The sequence below is a fragment of the Triplophysa rosa genome, linkage group LG23 (genome assembly GCF_024868665.1).
Source record: "Triplophysa rosa linkage group LG23, Trosa_1v2, whole genome shotgun sequence".
NCBI classification, from domain to species: Eukaryota; Metazoa; Chordata; class Actinopteri; order Cypriniformes; family Nemacheilidae; genus Triplophysa; species Triplophysa rosa.
Window position 1 is genome coordinate 8,931,534 of NC_079912.1, and position 21,318 is coordinate 8,952,851.

The 21,318-nt window shown below is 36.3% G+C and overlaps 4 protein-coding genes across 8 annotated transcripts in view; 2 read left to right on the forward strand and 2 right to left on the reverse strand.

The window, feature by feature from the left end:
- rreb1a (ras responsive element binding protein 1a) overlaps positions 1-2,646 on the reverse strand; it is a 52,813-nt gene extending 50,167 nt beyond the window's left edge. For all 3 annotated transcript variants that reach the window (XM_057322203.1, XM_057322202.1, XM_057322204.1), the window contains exon 1: positions 2,385-2,646. In XM_057322203.1, coding sequence (XP_057178186.1) covers positions 2,385-2,424 — 40 coding nt within the window. In that variant the 5' untranslated portion in view covers positions 2,425-2,646. The remainder of the gene's footprint in view (positions 1-2,384) is intronic.
- Positions 2,647-6,127: 3,481 nt separating this feature from the next.
- Positions 6,128-7,816, reverse strand: ly86 (lymphocyte antigen 86). Of its 3 annotated transcripts, none has more exons than XM_057322216.1 (5): positions 7,642-7,816; positions 7,328-7,414; positions 7,120-7,248; positions 6,674-6,726; positions 6,128-6,562 (listed from the first exon to the last, which is right to left on the reverse strand). In XM_057322216.1, exons 1-5 carry the CDS (start codon positions 7,793-7,795, stop codon positions 6,479-6,481), a joined length of 507 nt encoding a protein of 168 aa, XP_057178199.1. In that variant the 5' UTR covers positions 7,796-7,816; the 3' UTR covers positions 6,128-6,478. The 3 variants fall into 3 exon arrangements, with proteins under 3 accessions (XP_057178199.1, XP_057178200.1, XP_057178201.1); XM_057322217.1 differs by lacking the exon at positions 7,328-7,414 and adding an exon at positions 7,445-7,488 and having other exon boundaries at positions 7,120-7,243; XM_057322218.1 differs by lacking the exon at positions 7,328-7,414.
- A 1,788-nt stretch (positions 7,817-9,604) lies between these two features.
- Positions 9,605-11,403, forward strand: LOC130546659 (coagulation factor XIII A chain-like). Its single transcript, XM_057322019.1, has 3 exons — positions 9,605-9,719; positions 10,085-10,276; positions 11,090-11,403. Exons 1-3 carry the CDS (start codon positions 9,605-9,607, stop codon positions 11,401-11,403), a joined length of 621 nt encoding a protein of 206 aa, XP_057178002.1.
- A 27-nt stretch (positions 11,404-11,430) lies between these two features.
- LOC130546775 (coagulation factor XIII A chain-like) lies at positions 11,431-19,038 on the forward strand. Its single transcript, XM_057322215.1, has 11 exons — positions 11,431-11,567; positions 11,674-11,781; positions 12,582-12,759; positions 12,979-13,117; positions 13,806-13,909; positions 15,221-15,309; positions 15,441-15,594; positions 15,836-16,114; positions 16,306-16,466; positions 16,571-16,707; positions 18,267-19,038. Exons 1-11 carry the CDS (start codon positions 11,463-11,465, stop codon positions 18,481-18,483), a joined length of 1,671 nt encoding a protein of 556 aa, XP_057178198.1. The 5' UTR covers positions 11,431-11,462; the 3' UTR covers positions 18,484-19,038.
- The last annotated feature ends 2,280 nt before the right edge of the window (positions 19,039-21,318 follow it).

The following is a 21,318-nucleotide window of genomic DNA, read 5'->3' on the forward strand; positions in this document are numbered from 1 at the left end:
TGTTTATAATATTCATCAAGCAACAAAGGATGGGCCCAAAAACACTCATTGATATTAAAGGAATTGTGTTCTCTTATATGAGTTGTTCACAATAAATGGAAGAAAGTAGCTTTAAGAAAGATGTGGTTTAAATATGGTAAAGTGTTGAAAGAGAGTTTGCATATACAATAAAAATAATTAAATCATAAACAATGATTTGTATTAATTTCTACTTGATTTATTCATGTATTAAACACATTTGAATTTAAATTTTAGTGATTCTTTTTTCTTACCTCACCCCATGACTCTGGTGCTATCAAATTAAGGGCTGGTGCCACCAACTGAATAACTTGGTAGCACCAGTGCCACCTCTCTCAAATGTTAGTCTAGAGCCCTGCCATGAGGAACTGGACAATAGAAAGATCTTACGTGTCTAAGAATGCAGCTTGAACAATGTTTACACGAAGAAATTAAATGCACTAATCCTTCCATAAATCTCACACAACAACATGTGACGTAAAACATTTTGCCGCAAAAAAAAGTAAAAAAAATACAATGAAAGTGCAGTCCACTCGTGGGCTAACTGAGAAGCTGCATTTTCAAAACTTTTACATTTGAACTCATTCCTAAATGTTCAACATCCTTCCTCCTTTCCAGTGTGATCACTAGATCTTGACCTATTTGATAAAATCACTAGACACATCATAAAATCCATTAGTTAAGCTCGACTGAAACCAACGATTTGGTTGTCAGCAGACATCGCAAAACTACAACAGCGTACTTTGTAAACTCTATTTTATGCCCCTAAAATAACAAAACCACACACATACTGTATGCCTGCTTTTCTAACATTTTCCTTAGTTTTAGCCAAAGAGGAAACAAACAAAAACTGCATGGAAACATCCTTCTCCTCAATCCTTTAATAATGTCTGCAAGGCCTCAACAAACACAATACACAATACATGTCTGTTGCAAAACTTTTATATCAATGGACGCTGTCATTAAAACAACCTTGCTTAACATCATCTTGACAATCACACTAAAGACAGATCACGTGGGGCTTGTATTTAAGGGACACATAAGATCTTATATTTAGAGATGTGAGAAGACATGATGTCTGCGTAGTAATAGTGCTCTTGCAGCAGCTCTAGGCCTTGCTCGTCTACAGTGTTGAATTTCGTAATGGAATGTGAACTGCTCATCCAGATCCGTCCTCTCCTCCCTGCCTCAAAAAAGGGGGCCAAAGAGGCGAGAGGCAACACGACATCCTCATTTTACACAGCCCCCTTTAAACGTTTATAGTTAAGAATACCCATTCTTAACTGCGTACTTTACTAAATACACTCGATATAAAGGCGAGTAAAGTTGCCAAAAGTACCTTAAAACACTACGTCGAGGATGTAGCAAAGGTGGCGAGTGGATTTGCCACGTTTACCTTCTGCCTCATCGAGGCAGCCGCTCCTACAGTTTCTGCCTCACCGAGGAGGGGCGGGAAAGAGACGGAACAAAAATGCCTAGCAACCATTATCTAACCAGCGCGAGCTCGGCTGCTGTCTCCCGAGAGACCGAGCGGACACATCCATTCCTTCAGTTCACGCGGAAAACTTTAGAAAAACTCACACGACGGTTTAAAAAATCACATACGAATACGTAAAAACGTTTAATTTGACGAAGAACATATTAACTTAATCTGAATAAGTGGAAATAAATTACAAAAACCACACATTTCTGACACAAAACCAACATGACTGTTTTTCACACTTCATTTACCTCTAACGTTACCTGAGCAGTCTAATCGCCGAATTTAGGCCATCCCAAAATAGATAAACAAACTTTGTGATGCAACAGGTTGTTGTTGTCGATGTAGACTAAACAAACCCGAAAGAAAACAGAGCAACAATACAGAATGCTCCACATTAAAAAGCGAATTTAGATAGTTATCGATTATCGAAACGTGGCGCAAGCGGCTCGAGCCGAGACGATCAAAGTGCACGCGAGATGAGCGTGTGATGCTCCGCGCGACAGCAGCAGCAACAGCGCGTTAGCTACCGCTTGCTAACAGCAACAGACTTTGAACCCCATCACCGCACGCACCAACTTCCATACGGTCTTTAAAAAGTTAGCAAAGATGAATTTAAAGCGATGATCACTGAAATACATCGCTGTCTCAGAGCAACGTCGAGACATTAAACGCTGTTGTTTGAGGCAGGTTTGTGCGTGCGGGTGAGCATCAGGTCTCCCCTCGCGCAACGAGGAAGCTGAAGTTGGAAAAAGTCTCCTCTTACTCCGCATTAACTTTACCACCGACTCCAACACAAACTCACGTTTGAAACACATCAAATAAACACACGACACCAAAACAAACAGGCCGAGAAAGAGTGTTTTAGAAAAGCAGAGTAACTTACGTTTGACTTTGTTGGGGTTGGGTTGCTTACGCCGAGACATGATGATGGTGATGATGAGCTGAGGAGAGAGCAAGAAAAAAAAGAAAGAAGCTGCAAAAGTTGTTCCGGACAGGAATCAAAATGGCGTTTGTAAAAAGATGCGCAAAGTTCGTCAACTTTGCCTTTGAGTGTCCCCACTCTCCCAAATTCCCCCCACGCCGAGATGCTTTAGGGAGGAGAGGAAAACGCTTTTTTAGTTTTCCTCCCACTGCGCCTCTCTCGCTCGCGCTCTCTCTCTCTCTCTTCTCTAAAGCTGATAAGGCGGAGTATCACGTGTTGCTCCTACGCTAGTCTCCAAGGGGACGCGTGTTACTGAAGCTGCAGCCACAGACAAGCATCCCAAAGACAAAAGTTACACTGTTCGTCTGACTAAAAAAAAAAACATTTTATCCTCCCCTCTCATCCTTTTATTACGTTACTCCAATCCAATCAAAGCCATTGATAGACGTTATTGAAGCGTTAACCTTGTGTTGTATCCTATCGGAGACGTAGGCCTACATTTGTAGTAAAAAAATACAATTAAACTAATTGAAACATCCAACAACGCATAATGTGAAACATCAATCTTGAGTATGTTTTCTTTTACATTTCAGAACGGCCTTGACAGTTTATGTGGGTTAAATAACAACTAGGCTACTTTAAACTAAAGTGACACTACTTTCACAGATGTGTTAAGTTTTCAGGACTTGTTTCATCATCTGTAATGTTTTGTCTGTTGTTAGGGGTTAAAGCAGCAAATTCCTCCTGGTACTGATAGCAGGATATTAGACCCTCCCCATCCTCCCCCTCCTCCAGCACAGGCTGATTAGACAGGCCAAACCTGCCCCCACTACACGACAACCAAGCATCGCTTTCCATTGTGATACTGGATATTATAATTGACTGACTACTGATTACTTTATCATGCATACAGTTACATTACACAAAGTTCATAAAGTTCTCATCATGCTATAATTTGGTTATATAAAAACACTAGTTAGTAAAAACGTTAATGCATAAGGTAACATGAACTAACACAAACAACTTCTATTAATCTTATTTCATGCTAATTTCAGCATTTACATTTTTTTAAAGCAAAAGTTAACATTTGTTATTGTACAATGAACCAAGATTTTTCAACGCACGGTGTTTAGATATATTAAATGAAATGCAATGGCAGAACTTAGTGCTTAGAACTTAGTGGAGAATGTAATTACAACCTCATAGCGTATAAAGTTATGCTTTTTTACTTCAGTAGAACAGTTTTGAATGTTCCACTCGGTGTGGTGCGAGGAGTTCATGTAGGGTCTGTTCAGCCATGATATGGGTCAATGAATAACTTGTTTGAGTAATTTATGATTTCCTCCAAAAGTATGTAAAATGGTTGGCCGCTCACATTCAAGACTGAAATGATGAAAAACTTTTTTTATTTGTAAAACATATGAATAAATATTTAAAGGTCTATGTAATCTAAACCTTCACACATTGATGTTAAAGCAACATGCACAGCACAAATCCTCAGAGTGAACGCGGCCCGCAAAGTAAGACAAGATGTAGTGAGACCTCCATCTCCAAACTAGCTGAAACTTGAGAGTGATGTTATTTATTGACCGTTACCAAGGCTTCCAAATGCAACCCTGTTGCTAGGGAACAACCTTTCACAGCAACAAAAGGTTTCCTTTATCCACTGTGAACAAGCCTGAAAGAATACCTCAGAGCACCACAGTCTGAAGACACCGACTTTTGAGATGTAGGCCATTTCATTACGGCATGAAAGATGCAACATGTATAACCGCTTGTTTGCTTGTTTAAAAATAAAAAAGTTTGGTCAGGATTGGGCTCTTTAGGAAAGATGCTTGTAGTTTAGGGCTCACAGGCCAAAACAGCAAAAACAAACTGCAAATTAAACATAGTTTAATTCTTTTTACTCCCATTTTTTTAAATTAATAAGAATTACACACACATTAAGAATGATGACCGTGAACACAGTGAAACTTCATTAACACTTCCTGCCCTGCAAATTTCATGTTATGAAGACGGCGCTTAAATAAGCATAAGCTAATACATAGTATAGATTATATTTGCTGGTCACAACAGACTATATGAAGAGTTTATTTCCAAAATGAGATAACTCCCTTTTTTAAAAAAAATCAAAAATCATGTTTTTTTATCGTGCATTCCAGTTAATATCAATCAAACTGCAGTTGGTTTGTTTTGATTTAAGCCATGATGACTGAAAAAATACAGCTAACTAACACAATAAAAACATGGTAAAATAATTAAAAAAAAGATTTTTGAACATTTTTAAAAACGGAGTAATCTCATTTTGGAAACAAACTATTAATTTGGTTTCTTCACAGGTAGGGGTGATGGGAGAGGTGAAAAAACTGGTTTCCCTTGGTGATAGTTGACTGTAGGTAACCGTCGTTTGTCTTGCATAGCATTTGATGTCGCCGTATTTGGTGACCTACTTGGGCCCAAACAATTTTTATGCTTTTCTGTTCATTAAAAAAGTACAGCACTGATAAAAATACATTATAGCAAAGTTTGTGGATTCAACCGCTGAAACGTGTTGTACTACCTCATAGCAAAATAGATCACAATCTCAAGAATTTTCTTAGGTGGAAGTGTCTGGTAACTTCTTGAAGCTTTGTTAAGTTAAACGGCTGTTGGTCCTTAACCAGTACATTAAGCAAAGGATGATAACTTTCCAAATGTAAACAATTTGTTCCATGTCAAGCTTCACTTAAATGTACTTAAATGTACTTTTTGAGACTTCTGAAGTGACACAGTGGCACCTTTGTGTTACATATGACAAGAACAGTACAAATTCAATCACATTGTTAGGATGGGCTGTTTATATTTTCACTTTCCGAAAAAGTTAACATTTTACTCATTAAATCACAAAAATGTGATATATAGGTCATACTGATTTTGCAACACTTGTCTGGGGCTTTTACAATGGAAGTTCTCATCTTTATGACAAGAAAATGAGTAAGTAGATGTATTTAGAATAAAGCAGGAAGCAGATGTTACGTCTGGTGACTGCAAGTCACAAGAAGACAAAACCCAACTTCAACTAGATCTGCCTTTTTAATTTTTCATGTGTACATTACAGCAGGTCTGTATGTCTAGATTATCATGTCTCATCACTTCATATGACTTTGAAAGGTATTACAAATTTCAAAAACAGATTCTACTTCGAAGCTTGTTTTCTTTACAATTAATTCTGATGTTTCAACATTCTCTTTTCACATCTTCCTACAGTTTATTGGAGGAAAAAGTTTTTTTCATTTTTTCAAGTTATTTCATAATTTTGATTCCATAGGTTGTCAGAACAAATAACACGCTACAAATACATATAACAATAAGTTATGAACATGGTTGCTCAACAATCGTTTAAAGATGTGACTGGCTGAAGAAGAGGAAACAGGACAGAGCGCAGTAAAATGATGGGAAGGGTTAATGGCTCCATCTATTGGTGAAAACCAGAACTGGCCTCATAGACACAACCTGTTGACGTTTCTAGATAACAATCATTAAAAATGTTTAACTTGATTCCGCATACTCATATGATGACGTAAACGACACGCACTATTGTATGTGTATAAGCAATTATAATATAATATAATACATGTATTAAAAAAAAATGTTATTATTATTTTTACTACATATTTTTTTAATTAAGATTTATTGGCCTGATGAATATTTATAAACATGCTTTATTTATTTATTTAGTCATTATTTATCTATTCATTACAATGAAAAAAAATGTTGATTTTATCTAGTCTGGAATCATTTGATAATTTTTACTAAAACTTTATGATTGGCATGAAAAAATCATGGAGGCATTTGTTCATTGCAGGTTCATTTGTTCATTTTTAGAGAGTAGACTCATAAAGCTGCCGTAAAGAATTATGTAAAGTTCATAAATTATCCTTATATTGACCTAAAATGGTTTAATAACAGCCAACAAAATGATCAATGTCTGCAAAAGTTTTATTACTTTTATTAGGCTACTATAATGATTACCAATAATAAAGGAACATTTGCACTTAAGAACAGGCCCTCTGGTCTCACTTGAAGCTGAGAGTTGCATTCACACATGCAATCTGGAAGCCATCTTGATTTATTGCATTCAGCAGTAAAGTAAAATAACCCTGTAAAATGAGACATATGAAACATTAGGTAATACAACCCATTTATGTATAGTAACAGTAAATGAAAGGTTAACTTTGTAAGTGGAAATTCTGTGCAAATGTAAACCAAACCTTTAGAGGAATGTCTGTTTTTAACTGAAATGATGAATCAAGCGTCATAATTTCTGTAGAAAGAATAAAGAAACGTGAGATTACTGACATTACTCCTAGTCCTAATATAGTAATTTTTTTGTCATTTTGTAAAATTATATTTTATATTCTGAATGCACCATAATCATGCCAGTGGTTGTTCACCAGAATTCTGTCATTGTTTATTCACCCTCATGTCAATCAAAACCTGTGACTCTTTCTGTGTAACACAAAAGAAGATATTTTGAGAAATGTCTCAGTGGCTTTGTGTCCATACAGTACAATGGAAGTCAATGTTGTTTGGTTACCAACATTCTTCAAAATATCTTCTTGTGTGTTCTGCAGGAGAATGAAATGCAAGGACATAAGGATGAGTAAATTTTTGGGTGAACTATCTTTTTAGAAGGTACATTTTCCTGAATCCTCACCTCCTCTTCTGCTTCCACAAAATGTGAAACGTTGGAAATGAGGAAGACAGAGGGGTTCGTTCCACGTCAACATTTCATAGCCATTTAGCAAAAGCACAGCTGATGAATATAATTCATGGACAGACTGCCCTGACGAGAAAACACACAGTTACTTCCTCATGCTTTGTTGACCTTCATTTATAATAATATATACAAATGAAAAACTCACTTAGAATTAAAGCCAATCTGATTTTTATTGGATCTGTTAATTTGTTAGGGCAAGGGAGCAATGTGAAGCCCACATCCTGTAAAGGGTCTATGATGTATGACAAATAAATAAACTTACTCGATATACGTTGTATGATGGTAAGAGATGTTTGAATGAACATTCTTTGATATAAACAAACAACATAAATGTGATCACTGATGTCACTGATATTCAACAGCGCTTAAAGAAGCTTTCATAGCTATGTTTTTTGGTATTTCTCATCAAAACAAGACAAAAAAAAGGAGAACATTTAGATGTTGATATATTGATCTCACCACAGCTCCTGTAGGTTATTGTAAGTCTTTCTGAGTTGCACACGGTGTGAATGGGCCATTGGACATCCTGAGAATGAACCAAATGCACCTGAGCAATGAGAAGAATCAGAACCAAAATGTTTGCCAATGTAATATCAAACAAACGTGTCGCCATAGTCGTTATGAGTCTGTCTAGATTCATATGAATAGAAATCGGAACTAATGGAACAATGTGACACAACTTCTCAATTGGGGTCAAACACATCAACATGACACAACCTGACAAGTTTTACTTCCCTCTTGAAACAATGGTTTATTGACGTGCAATAAGACGCGTCTAACAGGGCAAGTTATCTTCATGTAACTTATATTTGAGCTAAATTTGTTTACTTCATAGAACAGAGAACAGAGGTCTCGAAGTCAACCTTCGAAAATAATATCTTTGCTAAAGAAACCTTGTTCACGTGTCTGTTATCAGTGTTTTGGACCAGTGTTTGATGGTATTGTGAGATTATATTTATGTCACACCGTGTCTACACCGGACACGACCGGCGCGACGCGACACCACAAAAGACACCAGAAACGCATTTGAACCCATTATAATTTTGTCCACACTGGATGCGGTGCGACGCGGCAAACCCATTAACACTGGGTTCACACCAAACGCGAATTAAGTGTTTTACGTGAGTAAATTACATACAAAGTAAATGCAAAGACGCGTATAGACGCTAACTCGCGGCAGGCGGTGCGAATGACGCGAATCGGGCTGCGCGATTGCCGCGAACGCGCGTATATCTAATCTTCCGCGAAGGTTGAAAATATTTGTCAGATCGCGCCACTCACGCGAAAATAACGAACTTTTCCCGCGCATGGAAGGCGATTGTTCGCGTTTGGTGTGAACCTAGCATAAGAACAAGCAGGCATGTCGCGCCTGTGGTGTCCGGTGTAGACACGTGTTAGCCAATCTCTGCTAACAATGTAACTCACCTAGTGTGAAATGCATTGTGTATGTGTACATAGCCTACCCATAAACATTTCATATATCATCCCTGTCCTTCCGAAACCTCGTATGTCCAAATTCACAATTTTCAGGAAATGGAAAAAACACTGTAGTTAAATACTGTTGTCAAAGTTGACAAGCACTTTTTAATAATTTTTATTGGTTATATTTGCAAAGTGACAAACATAATGGATGACTAATAATAATGATTTATGACAAAAAATGAAAATCACGAAATGTGGAGATACAAGATTTCAGAAGGACATCAGCGATATATACCCTCGTTTTAACTTTAGACTTAATAACTGAATTAGGAAACGTCTTTTAAATGAAATGTCGAACAAATTTTGGATAAAAAAACAAACATATAATTAAGCCCGCATGTAATACTTTATTGTCATTGTGAAATACTTTTTTATATTTTAAACCTCACTGTAAGTGTAAAGAGCACACTGTTGTCAGAATAATTTATTATAAGAAGTTATTCACCAAAAACTTGTTTCTGTCTCAGTTAGAAGTGCATAAATGTAACGTGTCCTCTTTATGTCCATTCTCCAAACCTATTTCCCCCGCAGGGTCACAAGAGAGCTTGATGAATATGATGTTGTCATCAAGAACTGAAAAAATGTCATTCAATTAGTATGTCAGGCTGACTTGATCTTGGGATCATGTTAACTTTGGATGTTCTGCTTCCATGGAGGTGTTTTTCTTCAGTGGATGAGGAAGTTCTGACCCTATATTAATCAGTATGGAGATCCTCATGAGCACATCTGCCTGGAGCATCCTCAGCAGACCCATCAACTCTTCTACAAACATAGTGAGTACAACACTTTTAATGACAGGATTTTTTATTTCGTGAATGTTTCTTTAGCTATACCAACAGATTGTGTAAGAACGTTTTTTTTTATCAAGAAATTGTTTCTTTTATCAAAGAAATTTGAATATCTGTCCTTCAGGCTAACGTGAGGACGGCTTGTGTACATCATGAAACGCGTGGTCGGCCGTTATTCCCTTGCCAACTCGAACTTAGATGAGAGTGAACTTCCTGAGTTTGAACCTTCTTCTGATGTTTGGAATCCAAGAGGAACCCCGGATGAAGGTACAGTAAAGCCATCCCTGTGTATGCATTTGTGATACAAATGACATTTTGTAATCATGTGACACACTAATCAAATGTGTCACATGATTACAAAATGTCATTTGTATCACAAATACTGAGAAATTGGCTGTTTTTATTGTCACATTCTAATCATTCTATTCACCAGAAAAATGTCAAACATAAGATGTTTTTCACCAAACACAACTTGGTCTTTCCAGCTCACATCTATAATCAATCATCAGTTCTTATTCAGTATGATCCTACAGCTCTATTTTTGAGAGCCCATTCTTCATCTTTAATGTAAGGATAAAGAATAACACACTTCTGTGATCATTTCATCACATTGAGTTTGCTTTCTTCCCTAGCAACGCAAGCTGCGAGTCTCTCTGCGTTGAGCGTTGACATGCGTGTGACAGAGAACAAGGCCGAGCACATCACAGACAAATACAACAACTCCAACCTCATCGTGCGCAGGGGTAAAGAATTCACCATCATCATTAAATTTGACCGCGCCTTCGACGAAGAGCAGGACAACGTGGAGATGGAATTCCTGATTGGTGAGCGGTTTTATTTATTTTTTGCCCAAATTATTTTTTCTTCTGGTCTGTACAACACAATAAACAACGTTGCACAGCTGTTTATTTTTTGTTATAGATGCTTTCAAAGTGACATGCGCGCGTTTGTGGACTGCCCTTAACTTCCGCTACACATTCACAAAAAATAGAGTGCCTGTGTATTATTTTTGATAACAAGCAAAAGAAACCGAGAAGAACCGTTACTTGTCCAAACTTGTCTCCCAATATTTTTAATTTAGACTGCGATACCCATCTCAATCGCTAGGTGTCAGTGTCCCATGTGGTAAACTACAGTGCCCATTCAACAAATTGTTTATTTAATAAAATGAACATACAACAACATACAACAAATCGTTTATTTAATACAGTTATCATACAGTAAAATAATAATACAAATTAATATTAACATAAATAAAATAAAATATAGTTATATTATTAGACACTGGCCAAACACAGACCGGAAGTAAACTGCAGTTACTGCGTCCGATGAAACACTATCTATAATTAGAAAATAAATGATCAGAAATAAAACGTGACCGTTTCAAGCAACATATCATGAATAGTAAGTATTTTACAAAAAATAGAGATATAGCTGGCATAAGTGTTCAAGAAAAGTTCTAGTGGGATTGGTAAAAAATTTACATGAACAAATCTTGTTTGTGAAGTTTGGTGGATGCTGGATTTCATAAAAAAAAAAAAGATTACACAAAGCCTCTCGTCTTCGAAACCTCACCGTGTGAATGAATAAAAAAATCCATCCACTCACTTTTCTTTCACTACTTTCATCTCACACAGGTAGTGCCCCTAATGAAAACAAGGGCACCTACATCATCGTGTCCATCGGAAAAGAGAAACGTGATGTCAGCTGGAAGTGTCGTGTGGTAAACATCGAGGGAAAAGACGTGACGGTGGGCATCACGCCGGACCCCAAGTGCATCGTGGGCCGCTTCCGCACTTTTGTGGCTGTTGTGAGTGGTTTAGGAAAACAGCGCACCCCGAAGAACCCTGACACTGACGTTTACGTGCTGTTCAATGCTTGGGACCCTGGTGAGTACAACTGCATTCACATGCTGCTCACATTTGACATAAAACAACATGACAGCCTTTGAAATGTTGCTTGAGGCCAACATCTTGCTGTATATGTCTCTACACAGCGGATCAGGTGTACATGGAAAAAGAAGAAGACAGGCAGGAGTATGTCCTGAATGATGTGGGGGTCATCTACAACGGAGAATTTAACAATGTGACCGTCCGCTCATGGAACTATGGGCAGGTCTGTATAATCCCCCTTGACATCATTCGGGATTTTTTTTTCATATCAGAAACCATCAAATGTTGTCTGTCCACCACTGTTTACACTTTTATGTGTTTTCTTGTAGTTTGAACAAGGAGTTCTGGATGCCTGCCTTCTGGTTCTGGATACTGCCAAAGTACCGCTAGTATTTCGTGGAAATGCGACTGAAGTAGTCCGGCAGGGCTCAGCTCTGGTATGATGTGAAATTTGTGAAGTATGCATTGCCTTTTCATAGCTCGTGATATTTGATAGAGTTCTCTGTTGGGTACCAGGTTTGTCTCAGTAACATCTTCAGTTCCCATTATGTCATTGCCCAGAGGTTGCTCTTTCAAAGCTAAGGAGGTTTGATGGAGTTCTCCGTTGTGTTTCATTTAAGTATCAAGTCTCGGATGTTTCTCTTAAAGTACTTAAGAAAAATTTAAATAAGACAATTATTGACGTACATGAAGAGTATGGAGGTGATTGTGGAGGTGAATAATCTGGATTTGGGAGAAATTTTATAGAAATGTTTGCGTTCGTCTAGAAATCTTCGATAATCTTGACTTTTGATTGCAGACTTGGCAAATCTGAGCTCAGTTTGTGGCATTGTTAAGATATCTTCTGATACTCTAATAGAGACATTTTGAAGTTTTTTTTCTCAGGCGAAATATCTAAGATGCAGGACACTTTATTTGCTCTCGATTTAAACTCTCCGGTATATTAAAGAGATCCCATCTGTGATCTTTCTTTTTTACGAGTAACTTTTAAATGCAGACTTCGCAAACCGCTGCTCTGTTTGTGACATCCTTATGATCCTGTGATCTCCTTTGAAACTGTAATGGAGGCACTTTCTGAGTAGATATATTAAAGATGGCAGAGATGTTTCCATTTAATCGCATTGGCGTCTTTATTATGGCATATGTTAGCTAAACAGAAGCATATTTCTGTCTTGTAGCGCGATGAGCAACATAAACATATTGTGTTCATTTTGGCTACCTGCTGGTATATTTTCAGATGAACGCTCAGGATGATGATGGTGTTCTGGTTGGAAACTGGAGTGGAGAGTACTCCACTGGCACATCTCCCACTGCCTGGACCGGAAGTACTGAAATCCTGCTCAAATATGCCAGCGAGGGAGCTTCACCTGTTGCTTTTGCCCAATGCTGGGTATTTGCCGGTGTACTGAACACTTGTAAGTATAGCAATCGCACTTAAAATAGGCTACTTTTGTGTCATGTGCACGCTCTATAGTTTAGGAGTGACAACCAGATTTAAACGCTGGAGTAAACTAGTCATTGAGAACACACGAGTCACTCCTGAACGTGCACTGGTTGACTGAGTTACATGATTTAGATAGCAAACAGGTACTGTATAACTTGGGCAAAATTGTTTGTAATACCTGTTCACCCAGTTTTGCGCTGTCTGGGGTTACCGGCGAGGGTCATCACCAACTTCTGCTCTGCTCACGACAACACGGGCAACCTGAAGACAGACATAGAGCTGGATGAAGACGGTAAAGTGGACAAAGGAAAAACAAGAGATTCAATCTGGTGAGATTTCATGACGCTTACAATTAGAATGAATCAACAATGTCGGCTACTGACTTTTTCATGTTTTGTGTTCCGACTTTGGATGTGAGTTCATGAAATTATGCAGAGTGACCGCCCTTAACTTCCGGTACACATGCGCAAATAATGCCTGTAGATGATTTCTGATAACAAGCTAATGAAACCGAGAAAAACCGTTTCTTGGCTTAGACTGCGATACCCACTCAGCCGCCAGGTGCCATCGTCCCATACGGTTTGTATAAATTTGACAACGCTACAGGATCCATTCAACAAATTGTTTATTTAATAAAATGAACAAAAAACTAAATTCAACAAATCGTTTATTTAATACAATTATTATACAATAAAATAATAATATAAATGAATATGAGCATGAATTAAATAAAAGATACATATTTATATTATTAGACACTATAGCCAAACACAGACCGGAAGTTAAAGGGGTCATATAACACGGATAAAACGAATATTATCGTTTGTTTTAGATGTAATGCAATGTGTATACACGATTTAAGGTCTAGCCTATAGCTACTGTATATTACTTTAACAAATTAAGTGAGATGATCAACAAGGCAAATATAATTCAGTTCTGTATTACTGTGCATGAACTGTTTTACAGTTAGTTTTTAAGGTTTATTATTTTAGAAGCAATAAAATGTGTTTTTAACAGGAACTATCACTGCTGGAATGAGGTGTACATGAAGAGAACTGACCTGCCGGAAAAATACTGGGGCTGGCAGGTGGTTGACTCCACCCCTCAGGAGACCAGTGATGGTACGATCCTCCTTATGATTTGATCTAATTCATAAAGCTCCAAACTAACTTTGCTTTTCCAACGGGTTTAATAAAACTTTATATAATGCATTAGAATATCAAACACATTTTGAATGGATGCAAAACGCCCAAATATCATAAAGTTGCTCAAAGAAGTGTGCATTGATAGTCCATTGACTAGCACATGACTAGTTTTGGCGAATGTTTTTTGAATTACTTGTAAAATGATTGGAATGGATCCAGATGTCTTCTTCAAGGAGGGGTTGGTTATCCCTTTTTCATTCGTGTCTGGTACATCTGACATTACACCTGCAGGAGTTTTTCATCATTTAAAATATAACTTATAGGTGCTTTTTGTAATATGTGACCCCGTCTGTGAAATACAGTCTTAAGTCATATAATCAAGTTATGAGATTAGGAGCCTAAAAAAAGATGTAAATAGGTAATGTGTGTCAATGATAAATTACTGTATATGATAGATTTTGAGTTACAGTAGTCAAATTTTCATGACGAATACATTTATTGGCACTACATTTCATTGTTTTGTACAAAAAATACTGAAAGATGGCTTCGCTTACACAAAGAAAATATATTTCCCTACATATTAATTGTCAATTAAATCATTTAATATATAGTTGAAAATATATAGAATAATAAAATGTTTATATATTACAATATAAAGAAATACAGAATTGATGCTTTTCATATATTAAAAAGTATATGCACTTGTTTCCGATATAAGTACATGTATTTTTTACTATATTGCATTATATTTTTCAGTATATTCCCATATTTTTATATTTTATTTTATTTTATTATTTATTATTTTCTTTAAATTATGTATGATTTTATGTACAAAACTGTACTTCATGATGATAGTTTATCCAAAAATGAAAATTGTGTCAGCATTCACCCTCTTGTCATTTCAAACCTTCCGCAGAACACAAAAGAAAATATTTTCACGAATGTATCTGGCACCCATTGACTTGCATTGGTTTTGTGTCCATACAATAGAAGTGAATGGGTGCTGGTGCTGTTCGGTTGTCAACTTTTTTCAAAATATCTTCTTTTGTGTTCTGCGGAAGAAAGTCGTACAGTTTTAAAAAGTCATGAGGGTGAGTAAATGATGACAGAATTTTTATTTTGGGGTGAACTATCCCTTTAATCTGGGCTTTCACAGACTGCACGGGTCACACATAATGCATGACAGTCAGTAAAACAGACTTTAATTTGGAACTTAAAAAAACATTTATACCTGCATCTTCTCATGCTTAATGGAATGAAAATGTTTTTTTGGCTTCTCTCATCAAGGTCTTTATCGATGTGGCCCGACATCTGTCTCTGCTTTGAAAGAAGGAGAACTCAGCTACCAGTTTGATTCAAGATTTGTCTTTGCTGAGGTAACGAACACAATGCTACTTTACACAACTATATTTACTTTAGATGTCGCATAGTTTTCAAGATAAGAAAATCAAGGCAAACTGCTAAAATTGCGTGTGGGTAATTGAAATGTGAAAACGTCTGTCTTCAGCTGAACAGTGATGTGATCTACCATCAGTCTGATGAGAATGGAAAAAGCAAGATCATCTATGTGGACACTGCGTATGTGGGAAGACTCATTGTGACCAAAAAGCGTAACAGTAATGAATATGAGGACATCACTTCTAGCTACAAGTATCCAGAGGGTAAGTGCATCTGCTTTCACTTTACTTCACGTGCTGTTACATTAGATTCAGAACATCATGTTCCAAACGTGAGCTTTGAGATCTCATGTAGAAACAGAAAACGAAACCATTCATTGGTCAACGTTTGGTTTGCACAGGAACCACGTTGGTAAAATAGTTACGAATTCCCATAAAATCAGATTGGGTATCCTGTATTCCTCTCCTTTGTGTCATTTTTCCTTTGTGACATCTCTGACTCTAGCAAGTCTCAAGGAGAGGGAGGCCATGCAGATGGCAGAGAGCCGCGGTGTTCCCACCAGGGATTACTTTCCATTTACTGAAGCTGGTGTGGACATTGAGCTCCAGGCTGATGTCATCAAAATGGGTGAAGACTTCAAGCTGAACATAAACATTAAGAACCAGACCACTGAGAAATGCAACATCCATATCGCCCTGACCGGCTGTGTTGTGTTTTACACTGGGGTCACCAGCTCGGTCTTCAAGTTCGAAAACAAAGATGCAACCGTGGAGCCTTCGCAGAGTGAGTCAGACTTTACCGGTGCAAGTGATTCAGTGTGTTGTGACGCTGCTTCCGATACGTATTGTGATGCCAACTGTGTCAGAAAGTTTTTTATCACAACTAAAACTTTGTCATTTCCTTGCCATCTCATTTGTAAGTTGCTTTGGATAAAAGCATCTGCTAAATGAATAAATGTTCAACTTTATTAACAGCTGAGACAGTTCAAATAAGCATCCAAGCTGTGGAGTACATGCGCAACCTGGTGGAACAATCCAATCTGCTGTTTGTTGTGTATGGAAACGTTGAGGAATTGAACCAGTCCCTTTCCACCATGAGAGTTGTCACCCTTCGCCCTCCTGAATTGACTATACAGGTATATTTAAACAAATACTACATATTAAAGAACTTTACAGGAGTTGTGTTCGTGCACTTGACAAAAGCAAGGTTCAAGATGCAGCTTTAATTCATCCCCTGCAGGTCACCGGGACTCCCCAGGTGGGAACGGAACTCATGGTCAACGTGGAATTCCTGAATCCCTATAATTTCATCCTGAAAAATGTGCAGCTCCGCCTTGATGGACCTGGTCTGATAAAGACCAAATTGAAAAAATACAGGTAAACTTTTTGTTATAAATAACAATACTGTAATGCTGTAGGACATTTATAGATATACAGGGAAATGTACCAATAATATGCTTCCTAGAGACTACTAAAAGATTGTATAATCTTGCATTTGACAATTTACCATCATATACAACAGGCACAAAAACAAATAAATTAATTTATTACTTTATATTTTTGTCTTGCTTTCAGTAAGTAATATCTAAAAACTAGAAGAGGTAAATGTTTGTGAACAAACTTCATGTTGTCTTGAGAAAGTTTAGTCTAGAAGTTTAAAATAGTGTTGAGTGGAAGAAATGTAGACTGTGATAGAATCACTGTGTATGAGTGTGTGTTTATGTTTGAGAGTTGGCAGCTTGAAAGTAAACATCGTCAGCTGAACATTCTATCAATGTAAGTCTATGGGATTTTCGGGCAGTTTGATCGGCTTTTTTATGAAAACCGTAAGTCCGATCCCTTAGAAAAGATGGAGCAACTCAAGTGAGACCAGTCTAAAGAAGTTTGATGCCGTAGCTTGAAAGCTGTAGGAGGAGTTAGAGTCAGAAAATGTAGTCTAAGAAGAATAATAAGAAAGATAAGTCTAAGTGAAACATCAGTATGTTGGCTTTCTCAAGCCAACATAATTAATATCTGAAAATCAACATTAATTTGAGGTGCAGAATTAGATTTTGTGTTTTTCACAAAATAATAAAGTTGAAAGTTTCCCAACAAAACATGAAGTGAATTTATGCTTAACTTAAAGGGATACTTCACCCAAAAATGGAAATTCTGTCATTATTTACTCACCTTCCAAATTTGTATAAATGTCTTTGTTCTGATGAACACAGAGAAAGATATTTGGAAGAATGCTTGTAACCAAACAGATTTTGCCCTCCCCCATTGACTACCATAGTAGGAAAAAATATGTTATCATTTTTTGGTTCTGTTGAACACAACAGAATATATTTTGAAGAATGTAGGACAGCAAACAGTTCTGGGGCACTTTTGACTACCATTGTATTTTTTCCTACTATGGTAGTTAATGGGGGGCAAAATCTGTCTGGTTATAAGCATTCTTCCAAATATCTTTCTCTGTGTTCATCAGAACAAAAAAAGTGCTGCCAGTGCTGTTTGGTTAGCAACATTCTTCAAAATATCTTCTTTTGTGTTCTGCAGAAAAAAATCATACAGGTTTGAAATGACAAGAGGGTGAATAAAAAAAAATCATTTTAGCATGAACTTACTTTAATTCGAGTTTCAACTTAATTCACTAAACTTCAAGTTTATTTTCCTTACCTCATTGGCAGACATTTTTCTTGTTTTAAGCATTAACTCAGAAAATATGTTATGTCTTAAGTCATTTTGCTTAAGATATTTATTTCTTGATTTAAGAAAATGAAGATACTTACACTGAAAAACACGAAACACCAAAATACTAAGAAAGCAATTCTTTTTTTTTTGCATGCATGCATAAGCACTCTTCATGAGCAGATTCACAAAAGTCTCTTTCTCTTTATACTTTTCTTTATAATGTTTTTCTTACAACATATGTCTGTTTGTATTTGCACTTACAGGCAGATTTTCCCTGGCGGCTCAATCAAATATAAAGAGTCCATCATCCCTCAAGTTCATGGGAAAAAGACGTTGATCGCTTGCCTGGACTGCTCTGCACTGAGACAGGTCACCAATCAGATCGAAATCGACGTACTGAAGGCTATGGACAAGTTGGTGACAAGAGAGACAGATAAAGAAAAAGAAAGGGTGGTGGAAAATGAGAATAACAACCCATAAAAGAGTTCCCAGTACCTGTTATTTTACCTGCTTTACAAATGTTATGAAAGATAATCTCATTCAAATTTACATTTCCTTAATGAAAAATTCTTCCTGACCTTCCCAGAGTAAAGAATTTGAAATATCTGAAATATTTAGTGATTTTCACATGATTTCTTTGATCAGGGGGGCTCATGTATTTTATTAATAACAAACTGTCATTGTAATCACAACTGTTGATTTTTCTCTGCTGTAATGCAATGGACTATGTTTAACAAATCCAAACTAACAATAAACAACAAGCAGAAAGCATTTGGATTTGCTTATTTACACTAGTTCAAATGACATTTATTGATTTATACAGGAATCAGTAATTTACACCGACACCAAGCATGACATCACTTTGACAAAACAGTGTTTTCGTATATGAAACAACATTATTTAAAAATATTAATATTTCAGATTAGCTGAGACATCATGTCTGTTAGAGACATCAGACACAAGGAAAATTAATCTTTTAATCAGAAAAACACTTTCTTTTGCTTCTGTTTCAAAGAAAACATCAGAATTCTTTTACTCGGATCCTGTTATGCAGTTTGATAAACAAAATTGTTTGCTATACTGTATTTATCTGACACAGGATAAAAAATCTGTGCAACCCAATTAATTGAATATAAGAAATGCTGTAGTGGAATTAAATATTTCAAATGAGATACAACATTTCAATCAGCACTGAGAAGAAATAAACAGAAACAGCATAGTTGTAAAGTTTCTTTTCAAACACATAACCACTACACTAATCAAAACTACTTATTTATGCAGTAATATTTACAGAAATATAAGATACATATAAAAAGGATATTACAGTGAGGTCAAACTTTAGAAAATTGACATTTGCCTTTTATTCAAATCTATGCAAATGAGCATTTTTGCAAATGAGCACTTGCTATAATTAGCGCTATAGCTATAATCTCTATGTGCCATGCATTTTTTCTCTTTCACTGGAATCATGTCTATTGTATTGTCCCTATTCAAATACATGTATAAACAAATAAATTATTAAGTAAAATAAATGTTGCAAAGCTACATCTTAAAGATATACCAATGCATAAATGTCAAAGATAGAAAAGGGTCATAATAAATCATCTGGCAAAGTCCTTTCCTGGCCTTTTTTGCCTAATGACTTCAACAATTAAAGGTCAGGTAAAAGGATAATAATCAGAATCAAGAAACAAACACTTGCATTAAATGCATTGTAATAACTAGCAGTGTTCAGAAATTATAGGCAGAAAGGTGACCTATAGGCCCTATATACAGAATTAAATTATTATAATCCTAAATTATTAATTTATCTGATTTTTGTATAACAGGTATGTGTTTTAACAGGTATGTGTTTAGGTAAATCGATAATTTTTGTTTCATTTATGTGAACTACTGACATTTTTCTACAATTCCAAACAAATGATATATTTTTTATATTTGCATTTATTTACAGAAAACTTTACCTATAGACCACTTCGCAAAATGTAAACACTGGTCCAGGTTTTATTCAGTTATAAATTATCTTTTGGTTGTATTTTGTTCAAACGTAGTATAAAAAAAACAGAAACACAATGTTCTTCTAGACTAGTATTGTCTTCCGAAGTGGTCTGGACAGTAACACTTGGTCATCTTTCCTGTGGCTCAGTGGTTAGAGCATGGCACTAGCAACGCCAAGGTCATGGGTTTTTTGGATAAAAGCGTCTGCCAAATGCATAACTGTAAATGTCATCCAATAAACTGTTTGACTGATGGCTTACAAAATTAAACATTTGTGAGCTTAACATAAAAACGGCATTTCGTTTTTAAATTAATAGCCTTCCTGAATACTTTCTATTTTTTAAGACCCAACCCATTTTGAAATAGCAATGGCGCCATCTCCTGGTAAAAGTCAGAGTTGCTCTGGTCCATGTGTTATATAGCCCATCTTCAACAGTCATCTAAATAGTTGGAATCCTACACTGAGAACATGGATGAGAAACTCTTACAGATCGGTGCATCCTTAGATTTATTAAGCATCTCTGGCTCTTGTGTCTTAAAGGGATAGTTCACCCAAAAATGAAAATTCTGTCATTATTTACTCATTACATCATTTACTTGTCATTTTTGTGCAGAACACAAAAGAAGATATTTTGAAGAATGTTGGTAACCAAACAACGGCTATATAGTTACCTGCATTGGTTTTGTGTCCATACTGAATGGGTACCGCCATTGTTTGGTTAAACATTCTTCAAAATATCTTCTTTTGTGTTCTGCTGAAGGAAAAATGTCACACAGGTCTGAAATGACAGATGAGAGTAAATGATGACAGAATTTTCCTTTTTGGGTGAACTATGCCTTTAAGGCTAATTCACACTGATCAAACAAACTCAGTGTGAAACCCCTGTTACTTTTTGTTTGAACAATGCCAAAGAAAATGTTGAATGTTGCTATTTGTTGGTGTTGGAGTTTGTTCAGTGTGAATTAGCCTTTAGAGAATATTAATCTATTGCTATCTTCCTTACTTATTAAGCAGTACAATTTAGATTTATTTTAATTAAAAACCTTAAATAGTCAATGACAATGGCATGTGTGTTAGTTGTTGACTCCTGGATCCGGTTTAGGGATTGGCCATGATGGTTAAATAGTCATCTGGCTAGGTTCTTTCTTAAATGAGAACGTAAAGTCCACACTAGAGGCTTCGTAACTACAAGCTAGTCCGTAAAGTAATGGGTAGTCGCATAATATGAAGTTTACCTTCAATAGTCCAATAGCAGCCTTTGAATTCGTTAGGAAAAGTTGTGTTAAATTTTTGATTTAAACTTATTTTACATAAAA

Excerpts from the sequence above, each read along its gene's own strand:
- LOC130546775 (XM_057322215.1), top strand. The coding sequence starts at position 11,463 with ATGGAAAAAGAAGAAGACAGGCAGGAGTATGTCCTGAATGATGTGGGG. Across the intron at positions 15,595-15,835 it reads TAGCTACAAGTATCCAGAGG|CAAGTCTCAAGGAGAGGGAG; the intron begins GTAAGTGCATCT and ends CTCTGACTCTAG. Across the intron at positions 16,467-16,570 it reads CTCCTGAATTGACTATACAG|GTCACCGGGACTCCCCAGGT; the intron begins GTATATTTAAAC and ends CATCCCCTGCAG.
- ly86 (XM_057322216.1), bottom strand. The coding sequence starts at position 7,795 with ATGGCGACACGTTTGTTTGATATTACATTGGCAAACATTTTGGTTCTG. Across the intron at positions 7,415-7,641 it reads AATAACCTACAGGAGCTGTG|ACCCTTTACAGGATGTGGGC; the intron begins GTGAGATCAATA and ends CATACATCATAG. Across the intron at positions 7,249-7,327 it reads CAGATTGGCTTTAATTCTAA|GGCAGTCTGTCCATGAATTA; the intron begins GTGAGTTTTTCA and ends TTTTCTCGTCAG.
- LOC130546659 (XM_057322019.1), top strand. The coding sequence starts at position 9,605 with ATGAAACGCGTGGTCGGCCGTTATTCCCTTGCCAACTCGAACTTAGAT. Across the intron at positions 9,720-10,084 it reads AAGAGGAACCCCGGATGAAG|CAACGCAAGCTGCGAGTCTC; the intron begins GTACAGTAAAGC and ends TTTCTTCCCTAG. Across the intron at positions 10,277-11,089 it reads GGAGATGGAATTCCTGATTG|GTAGTGCCCCTAATGAAAAC; the intron begins GTGAGCGGTTTT and ends CATCTCACACAG.